This window comes from Gavialis gangeticus, unplaced genomic scaffold, assembly GCF_001723915.1.
Source record: "Gavialis gangeticus isolate Ggan-Ray unplaced genomic scaffold, GavGan_comp1, whole genome shotgun sequence".
NCBI classification, from domain to species: domain Eukaryota; kingdom Metazoa; phylum Chordata; order Crocodylia; family Gavialidae; genus Gavialis; species Gavialis gangeticus.
This window is the reverse complement of record NW_017729009.1, coordinates 24,055,574-24,066,444: the sequence shown is the minus strand read 5'-3', so window position 1 is coordinate 24,066,444 and position 10,871 is coordinate 24,055,574. Positions and strand designations below refer to the sequence as shown.

Genomic DNA, 10,871 nt, shown 5'->3' with positions numbered 1-10,871 from the left:
CTCCCCGCGTTGAGCGGCGGCCGGGCCGGGTTGGGCCGGCCTGGAGGACGACCTGCCCGCGTCCCCCCTCCCCTCACAGGAGGAGGCTCAGACCGCCGGCGGTATGAACCGGGCCCAGCGCGGCGTCGGGGGCAGCCGCGGCCTCGGCACCATGGAGGTGAAGAGCAAGGTGGGTCCCGCTGCTGACTCACCTGCCGGGCCCGGGGTCACTCGCGGCCCGGCCCGGCCCGGCGGCGGTTCTCCGCGTGAGGGCCCCGCGGCTCCGCTCCGTATCGCTCCGAGCTGCGGCTCTGACGTGGGAGATGAGCGGAGATTAGCGGCCGCAGGTCGGGGGGCAGGCGGCGGCCGGAGAGGGGGAGCGCGCCCTGCCCTGCCCTGCCCTGCCCTCCCTTCCTCTCTTGTGCAGGGGAATAAGGGAGCCTGGAGGCGGGAGGGGACCTCTAGTCCGAGCCCCTGCCTGAGGCTGGACCCCCCCCAGCCAGGTCCTAAGGAAAAACGTGGGGGAGGGGGGCAGATGATGATAAAAACACCCCTTACGCTCGGGGCTACATGGACGAAGGGTTGCCGCACCAGCAGACCTCCCCCGGCAGGTAGAGCTGCAGCTGAATAAGTCACGGCTGCATTTGCACGCTCGATCTTTTTTTTTTTCTTTCCTGGCATCCATAGCGATCTTGGTCTGAGGAATGGGTTGATTTTGTTGCCTTCCCACGCCCCTAAGCAACCAGATGTATCTGAACTGTGCTTTTCAATCATCAACCGAGATGCAGTCCCATCTGATATCTTGCTTGCTGGCGATGTTGGAGCTCACCATTGTAAAGGTGTTTATCTGTGGTAGGAAAGGGTGTGTCAAGCCATATTAGCCAAATACAGTTGGGTAACTTGATCTAAAAGGCGCTTTTTTTTTTTTTCCCCTTCCTCTCAGCAAATACACTCGGGAACTTGTTTTCTTTCATTTGTGGAAGCTGCAATGCAGGTTTGGTATGGGCATTTTTACCCGCGCGCTGTTTAGTTTGTAACAGTCTGCGCCCTGCCTATTTTTACCACTTCCATATTTCCTGATGTTAACTGTGATCAGGGCATAGATATATTTAAAGGCTCTGTGACATGGTAAAGATACTCAAGGTATCAGCAGCTTCTGTCATAGGTTGTACTAATAATTTGACAGTTTCAAAAAACCTGCGTAGATAAGAGTCCATTGGTGTAACAGCTCTTGGGTGATTAAAATGAAAAGTGCTATTCTAAGCATGTCTATAGCTATAGTTGCTCATAACCTTTTTCCACTTCTATCTTTTCATTTAATGTAATTGGAGATGCACCATTTTTTTTGTTTCATCTAAAAATAAAAGCCCCTCTTTCATCAGCCCTAATGTTTATGAATCAGCTTGGTGTTCCAGGCCACCAGTTCCCAGATACAAATGTCCTGTTTGAACGAGAACAAAACTGAATGTTATCAAGGATGAGCCAGGTTTATATGCATGCCCTTTTGGTGTTTTGGAAGAGGCGTAAGTTGTTAGTGAGTGATGAGAACATCTTAAGCTCTGTACAGACCTGTAATATGCTAGTGGGTGTCAGGGTCTGTCACTGGGTCTGCTTGTCTCTGTTGTAAGCAATATAAAGAAGGAAACAGTCTTGCTTAAGCACATCTTTGCAGGAACGGTTGTATTTCTGTGCAGGGAACAGGGAGAGGTCCTCTAATGAGCAGTTTTGCTGTGTCCTAATCTACACTGGAGAACTTAACCAAAATCGCAACTGATGTATATGTGGGCAGAAGCCTGTTTCAGACTACAGCATGCACTTGCTGGCAATACCATTCAAGTGAGATGCTATAGAATGGATATTTTGAGAAGGATGAAGAACTTTTTAGAACCAAAGAATATTTGCAGTTGTACTTGTTTCACTGGGCTCATCAAATCTCATTCTTTTGAAATGCAAAGTGATTACTGTATCAGTTGTGGAGTCTTCTATCTTTGTGTATGGTAGTGGGCAACAAACCAGTGTACAGGTTTCCTTGCTTTATACAGGTTCTGTATGTGCAAATTTTCTCTTATGGGATGACCCTTTTTATACCAAAAATTTGTTATATGCGAGAGAAATTCACTCTTATGCTGCTTTGTGCAGTGCATTGTGGGAGTGACACACACCAAAATATAGTCTACTGTGTGGATCTGTGCTCTTTGCTCATTGTCTGCGACACTTATTTCTGTAGTTGTCATCCCCATTATGGTAGTGCCATGTACTTGTGTGTACTGTCTGTTGGTGAGTACCAAAATTGTCTTGTAAAAGTGGTAGAAATGGTCAGTACAGTTGAGGTTTTGGAACATATCCCTATTTGTTGCATTGTAAAGTGGGTTCCCTTTATGCCAATTTGAGTTATGCTATTCATGTTTTATGAAGTGCATTAGTTCTCAATTAGCAGGTAACCCCTTTCTCTTCTGCAGTCTACTTCTTTAAGCATTTTTTTTTTTCTTCTTTGGATGTCCATCTTAAGCAACCTTGCCTTCCTTGGAGCTCTTCTCTCCTGTTCTGTTGTAATGCAGCTTGTTTAATAAAAATTACTTTCCTTTACTCTTATGTTCAGCTGCAAAAATAATATAATGTTTTGAGAGAGCATATAAACTGATGAAATTACCTAATTCTTGCTCAGAAACCTTACCCACTTTGAAACAGAAATAGCGCTTTGCTAAGTATGTGGAAAATTATGGGCCAGGCTTTCAGACTCTTATCACTTACCTGTAGTAACTACCATTGGATGCAGTCATAATTTAATATACTTATTTATATATGCATGTGATTTAGGAAAGCTTAGGCCTTTATCTGCCATATTACAGTAATGTCAGACATACAGTCCTTTTAACTCTGGCACTTTCTTTTGTCTCACTTAATTGCATTAAACAATAGCTTCTGGGGAAACTATAAAATAAAAAGGAATAAAAGTGTAATGTGAGAAATTCTTTTGTTGTTCCTATTTCAAATTTTATGGGAAAGTGTTTAAAGGAAACCAAAGAGAAATTCTTGCTGATGTCACAAAGAAGCATGGGTTGCTGATGTAAAGGAATTTCCTCCTGCCAGTTTTTATTTACTTTGTATGCAGGTGTGATTGAGATCAGAATGCAGATGATTCATTCAGCCTTACTCTTGGCTAATATTACCATAATTAGATTATCTACAGAATGGGGATATTTGCAGTGAATCTTTTTATTTAAAACTTGCAAGAAGGGTGGAGTGTTGGAGTTCAGAAGGTATACAACAAGGGGTGCACCAGTAGAGATTTTGGGGGCCAGTATCAGTAGCTGATTTTTAAGGAGGCATGTTGGCTGATACTGATCTGATTTCCAATACCAGCCCAGCAGCTTAGAGAGCTGAGTGCAGCTGGTAAGTCTGGTGTTGTGGAAGGGGAGGAAAGGGGTGTGGGGGGACAGATCAAGGCTCCTGCAATGAGGGAGGAGTGGGGCTGGGGCTGGGGCAAGCACAGCCCAGCCCAGCCAGAACGGAGCCGTGTTTCTGGCTGCAGCATGCTGCTTGTGTGGGAGCCACTCATCTGACAGTTCCCACTGCTGCTTCTGCCGGTCATCCAGCAGGGAATGGGGGGGATGTGCCCCTGGATCCGCACAGGGTGAGGCGGGCTGGGAGCAGGCGAGCGCCAGACCAGTGGCACACCGTGGTGGGAGCTGCCCCTGCCCCCTTCCCATACCCCCCCAGACGAGCTATGGCTTCATCCTGCACCTGCCTCGACTGGGCAGTGCTTACCCCAGCCCCTACCAGGCTGTGCTTCTCGCCGCCTACGTGCTGTGCTGCAGCTGTGCGCGTGCATGGGCATTTATCGGCTGAATTATTGTCCGCATCAGGCTGATTTTCTGATATGATCAATCTTCTTTATATGGTGCCGATCTGATATCGGACTAATGTATCAGTGCACCTCTATATACAACTGTTTTGTTGTGCTCTGTTTGGTGGTAATGAGCAAATAATAGGGTCCTTGTCTCCATGGAGTTATGACAGGCTTCCAAGTGAATGCAAATAAAAGTTTTGATTACACTCTTTTGGTGAGTAAAAGGGAGATGAAGATTGACTGGGGCGTGATAACAGGACTAATTTCCAGGAAGGCAAATTCAGTCTCATTTATTCAATATGGACCTAAGAAATATGTGGTATACTACACAGGGGGTATACCTTACCCCCAGGGGGGAGGGGGGCTTGGGGAGGCTATAGCCACCCAAAAATTTGCCTGAGTCCCTCTGTAGCCACCCCTCCTAGTACCACTACTGTCTGCCCCATGCAGCTGAGCCTGCAAAAGAACGGTGTTCCTGGCAGCAGCAGTGCTAGCCTTTTCTCGGGGGTGGGCCTGGGGCTGGGCTGGAGCAAGGTGGGCTTAACTGTGCAGGGTGGGTGGCAGTGCTGAGGGGGGTGACTATAGGTGGACTAAGGTGAATTTTTGGGGTGGCTATAGCCCTGGGGCAGGCAATTATTTTGGGCAGAGGGCCGCTTACTGAGTTTTGGCAAGCCGTCAAGGGCTGCATGACAGGCAGCCAGGGGCAGATTAATATTAATTTTTCTTTTAGGGGCCCAAGGGGCCAGATAGAATGTCCTGGCAGACCGCATCCTGCCCACCCATGTAGGAAGAGGCTGGCGTCGCCCCTGGGCTTGGGGCAGCCTGAAACCTGGTGCTGTGTCTGGGGTCAGGCATCTGGCAGCCCCAGCATAATTAATTATTGGACAACATTATCAGCTACAATGGCAAAAAAAAGCCAATAGCTAATTATGTTAATTTTCCTTTTATCAGTGCCTATCCAATACCCAACTGATATATCAGTGCACCTCTAATATGTTTAGGTTCCTAACTTCCCAGTTGAAATCACTGGGGGCACTTCACATGTTTGGTGCTTTAATTAGAGTAGCTCCATCCTAATTAAAGTGCTACCACATCTTATGTATCAGTGTCCCTGTACTTAAAAATGGCAGTGAGGGCGCTTGAATTAAAGCTTGTTTGAGCTTTAGATAAAGTGTCCCCACCACCATTTTTAAGCTCGTGGATGCTGATGCATGAGATGCAGGAGGTTGGTGCAGCGTGTTATTTGTCACATTCCAGCTGATTCAAGTGCACTGGAGCAGCATCTGTGCTTGTGTACAGGAACGAGTTTAGGCAACTACCTTCCTTCATGGCACTCCCATTTGTCTCTTCGGGTTAGCCTATACAAAGCAAGATCCTATTGTTTACACTGACAAACTCACTTTTAAAAAATTTTGTGTAGACAAGGCAAGTTTTAGTTTTAAAATGCTAGCTATTGGATTTTTAAAACAACCTGCAGTTTTTTTTGTTTTTTTTTCTGGTTCATGTCCTTTTAGACAGTCTTGCCCCCACACATTAGTTTGCTTTAACTCTGCCCTGCCTTTTACTGTGTAGGAACAGTGCCTAGCTCAGCTGGATGCTTTTCTGATTTGGTCTGTAGGTAGTACTGTTATGCAAGTAAAGAAAGAGCTTTAAATGTGAGGCGCTGAGGAGGGTGCATGGTTTTGACTCTGAGGAGAGTATCTGGATTAGCAAAATGCATATTAGCTACAGTTATCACAGCTCCACTAATTGATGTGCTTTTTATCACCAAGATTCAATTGTGGCCATCTTACTGTGCGATTCTGAGCCCTGCTTTCATCACCACTTCTACTGTTGCTGTCATTGGAGCTGGACTGGTAGTGAAATAAAGATCTGAATCTAATAAAGACAGGTGTTTAAATAGGCTAAGGAATAGGATTGACCCTCTCCTTTTCCCTTTGAAAGCTTGGGGGGGAAGTGACTAAACATTTTAGAAGATGGGATACTCTTAGTTTTCCTAGTCCAACAGAGCTTGATTCTGCTGCACAAGTGCACAGCTGAGCACCACTTTACAGATTATTATCTTGGTGTTTCTGCATTAATGATTGAATAGTGAGAGCTGAAATGTTTGTGCCTTTTGACTTTATTGTTTCCCCTTGGAGATAAATGGGGTATTTCACACTTCTTGAGCTCTGTTTCAAGGACTCTGCTGAGCTGTGTGCCTGAATTGACTAACTCTTGAATTTAGTTCTTACAGTAAAGGTTTTTTCCACAACTTACAAGAAGAAACGTAACTTAAAAATGTACACTTAAACTGGTAGTGGATTGCAGACTTCAGTGTGTACATGTGAAATTCTGTAATACGTGTCTGACAGTGGCAAGACATTGATAGTGCTGGTAAAACTTCTGTTAGTAGATTAGGCATAGATGAGCCTATCACACTTTCAATACCCTACATGTTGTGAAAAACCATAATGGCTTTGAAATGGAAAGATTGCCTTTCACTACAAGCACTTAAATCTGTCAGCTCACATTTTAAGACCAGGTCTGCTGGGCAAAATATTCCTACACTGCGTGGATGCAATTTACAGAGATTGTAAATGGTCTCAATGCCAAGTGAAACAAGGTTTATTGAGAAAAGCACAGCTGGCAAGGGTTTACTCCAGGTCTTTTAGTTCTACAACAAAGCTGGTTGTGTTAGGCACTGCCACTAGGCTAGCAAAAATAAGTAATTAAGATTTAGGCCTAGTCTGAACTAGAAAAGGTTTGCTAATATACCTGTACAGGTGCATTTATACTGGCTCCCTCTTACTGCATTTGTAGCTTATCTTTATAAGCATGTACTGGCAAAAGCCCTCTGCCAGAATAACTCTCTCATAGTAAGCTTTTGTCTGTTCATAAAAATATAAAAAAGACCCCCAAAGTCTTGGTTATTCTCTAGACCAGTGGTTCTCAATTTATTTGCCATAGTGGGCCACACTTTCTGCTCTTGATGTGTTATGTGGGCCGCACCCATGCAATTTACTTCCAGTGTATCCAATTAACAGGGTGTCACATGGGCCATAGCAGTGTGCTGATTGGGCTGCATGTGGCCTGTGCGCCGTGGGTTGAGAGCCCCTGCTTTAGATGATGGCAAAATAAATGTTATTAGGTACAGTTTTTATCCCAGACTCTCATTGTATGGCTGTGGTTCTGCAACCTGTACAGCCCAGTTGCTTTTTGTAGGTATGTAGCTCATAATGGTTTTCAGATTGCTTTGTCATCTTACAGCTGAAGAACCTTCTACGTGATCATTTGTGCTCTTACTTAAATAGTAAGGACAAAATTGTATGGAATCAGAAATATGCATGTTGATCAAGGCTACACATTTGAGTTGATTACTTCAAGACAAGTAATGGAAATATTTGAACACTGCTGCATGGCCTTTGACACTCACTAAAGCTTTTAGGAATTTTGCTATCGTTTAAGTTTAACTTGTTTCAAGTGGAGCACATTTTTAATGTGATGAACTTATTAATGTCGTTGTCAAATTATTCTGTTGTAGCCTTGTACTTTGATCTGGTTTTAAAATAAGATTTTTTTTTTTGGTAGTTTGGAGCAGAATTTCGACGGTTTTCTCTGGAAAGATCAAAACCTGGAAAATTTGAAGAATTTTATGGATTATTGCAGCATGTACACAAGATACCCAATGTTGAAGTTTTAGTTGGATATACAGATGTTCATGGAGATCTGCTGCCTATCAATAATGATGACAATTATCATAAAGCAGTTTCCACAGCCAATCCTCTGCTCAGGATTTTCATTCAAAGGAAAGGTAAGTATAGATATTTGTAAACACTGTGTAAAATAATAAGTTAAGCCCCATTTGTGTATGCATTCATACCCTGTTCCAATTCAAATTCCTAAAAGTCGCATGTTGGGAACAGTTCTGCTTCTTCATTATGATTTCCATAATGATCTAATTTTTCTTACTGATCTTTGCTCAGACTCCTACATGTCCTTTCCCATCACAGACTCCTCAGAAAACAGTCTGTGTTGTTGCACCTTTGTCCTCTAACTCAGCTACCAAACAACTTCTAAAGAAATACAAAGAGGTGTAAATGTCTGTAATAACTTTGATTTAAACCCATTGCTTCCTACCAAAATAAATGTTGGCGGTTCCTTGAACAGGGGCAGGAGTAGGGATGCACCTGCTTTCAACTGATTTCCCCCCCCCATAAATAAGTATGGTTAATTATTAGCTAAACTGGATGGAGACATTAAAACTGGAGAACAGCATTCTCTAGTATGTGACCCCTTTTTTACCAAGACTTTTATTAAGACAGATTAAAATATTTAAAAAAATATTCAAAGAGATGCTTGGGCCTGCTTTGCTTCACACAGAAAGCAAAACAAAGTTCTCCTACATTACAGCAACAAGACGACTGTGTAGTTGAGTTCTGAATAACAGATTAATTACAACTTGCTGTATTAAAAATAGAGTTTTGTTGTTTCTTGTTGCTACTGGGTGAAACATCAACAGTATTGATTACTTTTGAGCTGGGAACTTCATCTAGGATCCAAATCATCTGTTTCTTTTGAGTCTTTTAAAAACTCATCCTTTTCTTGAAACTTAAGTTTTCAAACAAAACACTTAATGACATTTGGTAGCCATGATAGCCCAGGAATTGCACAAGAGGCAAGGATTTTTTTGGGGGTGATAACTTTTATTGGATCCAGGGCAGTAATAACCTCTTGTAATTCATCTTCTTCATCTCCTCCTACGACCAGGTCTCTCGCCACCTGGACGTGGGACACGAGGTAGCCGTTATATACCTAGACTTCCAAAAGGCTTTTGATCTAACCTGGAAAGGCTAGAGAGTTGGGCAGACTGGAACGAGATGAAGTTTTAACATTTCCAAATGCAAGGTGCTCCATCCGGGGACAAATAACCCTCAACATATATACAGGCATGGAGGTGACAGCCTGACCTGTGCCACAGCTGGAAGGGACCTAGGGATAATGATTGACCACCGCATGAGCATGAGCTATCAGTGCGATGCGGTGGCCAGCAAGGCAAACAACACACTGGCGTGCATCAACTGATGCATCTCATGTAAAACTAAGGAAGTGATACTCCTGCTGTACTCAGCGCTGGTGAGACTGCAGTTGGAGTACCGCATCCAGTTCTTGGCATCACATTACAATTAGGACGTGGAAGAACTTGAGAGGGTCTAGAGAAGAGCCACCCATATGATCAGGGACTTGCAAGGCAAGCCATACAAGGAAAGGCTGAGGGACCTGGGCCTCTTTAGCCTAAAGAAGAGAAGGTTGAGAGGGGACTTGATAGCCATTTACCACTGTATCAGAAGAGTGCATCAGGAGCTTGGTGGACAACTGTTCACTAAGGCACCCGTGGGAAAGACCAGGACCAATGGATACAAACTCCTGGAAAGCCACTTCAGGCTTAATACCAGGAAAAACTCCTTCACAGTCAGAGTGTCCAGACTGTGGAATAAACACTCTCCAGAGGTGGTGCAATCACCTACCCTGGAGGTTTTCAAGAGGAGACTGGACAGTCACCTCATTGGGGTCAGTTGTCTTCCTGCCTAGAGCGGAGGGCTGGACCCAGTGATCTGCAAGGTTCCTTCTAGCCCCTAACAATCTATGAATAATGTCTGGACCTCTGTCAGGTACAGAATTTCCAGCAAGATGTATTTGCTACTTTTTTGTTGCACAGGGAACAGGTATGTACTTTATATTTCAACCCTGAATTGGCAGAGATGGACTTGATGATCTAATGCATTTCTTCCATCTCTGGAGTCTGATTCTATTTAATCCCCTCCAGTAGCCATATGACGAGTGTAGTTAAGCTACTTTGTCAGACTAGGATTATTGAGGTTATGTTTTAGCACCATATGTTTTACTATGTTACTAGAGTTTTACATATAACTCATTACACATGCATTCAAGGTAAAGTTATTAACTTGGGCCGTAGAGCAGTTTGTTTTGTACACTGACCAATTCTAATACAAGTCACTCCATTTAGTGGTCAGTAAGAAAGTGTGGCAGTCAGTCACTTTTTTTCACCCTCCTCACTTTGATACCAAACACATTTTTTGTGACTGTCTCTGAGCTGAGAGCTCTAAGGAACAAAGAGCATTAAACCCAAGTTATATAAAGTCTGAAAGCTAAAACTTACCATTTATATCATACAGGTTGTACTCGCTATGAACTACATACTGATAATCAATATTATTTATCAGTGGATGTGAAACCTCAAGTTTTATTATATAAAGTAAATTGAAAGAAACTCATTCTATTTTATTTCTTTAGTAAGCACATTATGGAAGAGTTCTGTAGCAACTCAAGCCAAGTTATTGAGTTGAAAATTAGTAATAAACATATGTAATAATCTGATTGTTCAGGTGGATAAAATTGCAGCTCTTCATGTCTTATTGTTTGATTGCATAGTCTTTTTAATATTATATACCTGAGTGCAAGTGAAAATTGGGTATGCCTGAAAAAATATCAACCTCTGATAAGGCTCTGCTATGTCACCTTCCAGGTTCAATCTGTATCTCTTTCAGAACTGGAATTTGTCAAGCTGATAAACAAATGCTACGTTTTCTTATTTTTTTTGTGCCTTTTAACATACCTTTTTATATTGCTGGAGACTTTTTCTATGGAATTTTTTTTTCCAGTGGGAGAGTTTTCCCCCTAAGTTAATTCGAGCAGGGAAACATTAAGATCCTTAATTAATGGAAAAGGAAAAGGAGGTGGTGGTCTAACAAGTATAAGAGGGTGCTTATATGTGTGTATGGAGGCTGCTCCAGTGTGCTGCAATTACAGCACATCAGAGCGGTAATTACCACGCTGCAGCAGACTCCAGCGTCACAGGCATCAGCATGCCCACACTGAAAAATGGTGGCAGGGGTGCTTTAACTATAGCTTGTTTGATGACATTTGGGTAAAGTGTCCCCACGGCGATTTTTTTTCAGCGTGGGGGCTCTGTCTGATGCATTTGGCACTCTGGGTACTTCTAATTAGAGTGGCTCTCAGAGCCGCTGCTCTGCGCCCCCCA

At 43.4% G+C, this 10,871-nt stretch overlaps 1 protein-coding gene across 1 annotated transcript in view; it reads left to right on the top strand.

Moving 5' to 3' along the window:
- The first annotated feature begins 39 nt into the window (after positions 1–39).
- The window catches only part of PARD6B (par-6 family cell polarity regulator beta), a 26,436-nt gene continuing 15,604 nt past the window's right edge, over positions 40–10,871 (top strand). Inside the window, exons 1-2 of the mRNA XM_019510244.1 lie at positions 40–169; positions 7,400–7,622. Coding sequence (XP_019365789.1) covers positions 104–169; positions 7,400–7,622 — 289 coding nt within the window. The 5' untranslated portion in view covers positions 40–103. The remainder of the gene's footprint in view (positions 170–7,399; positions 7,623–10,871) is intronic.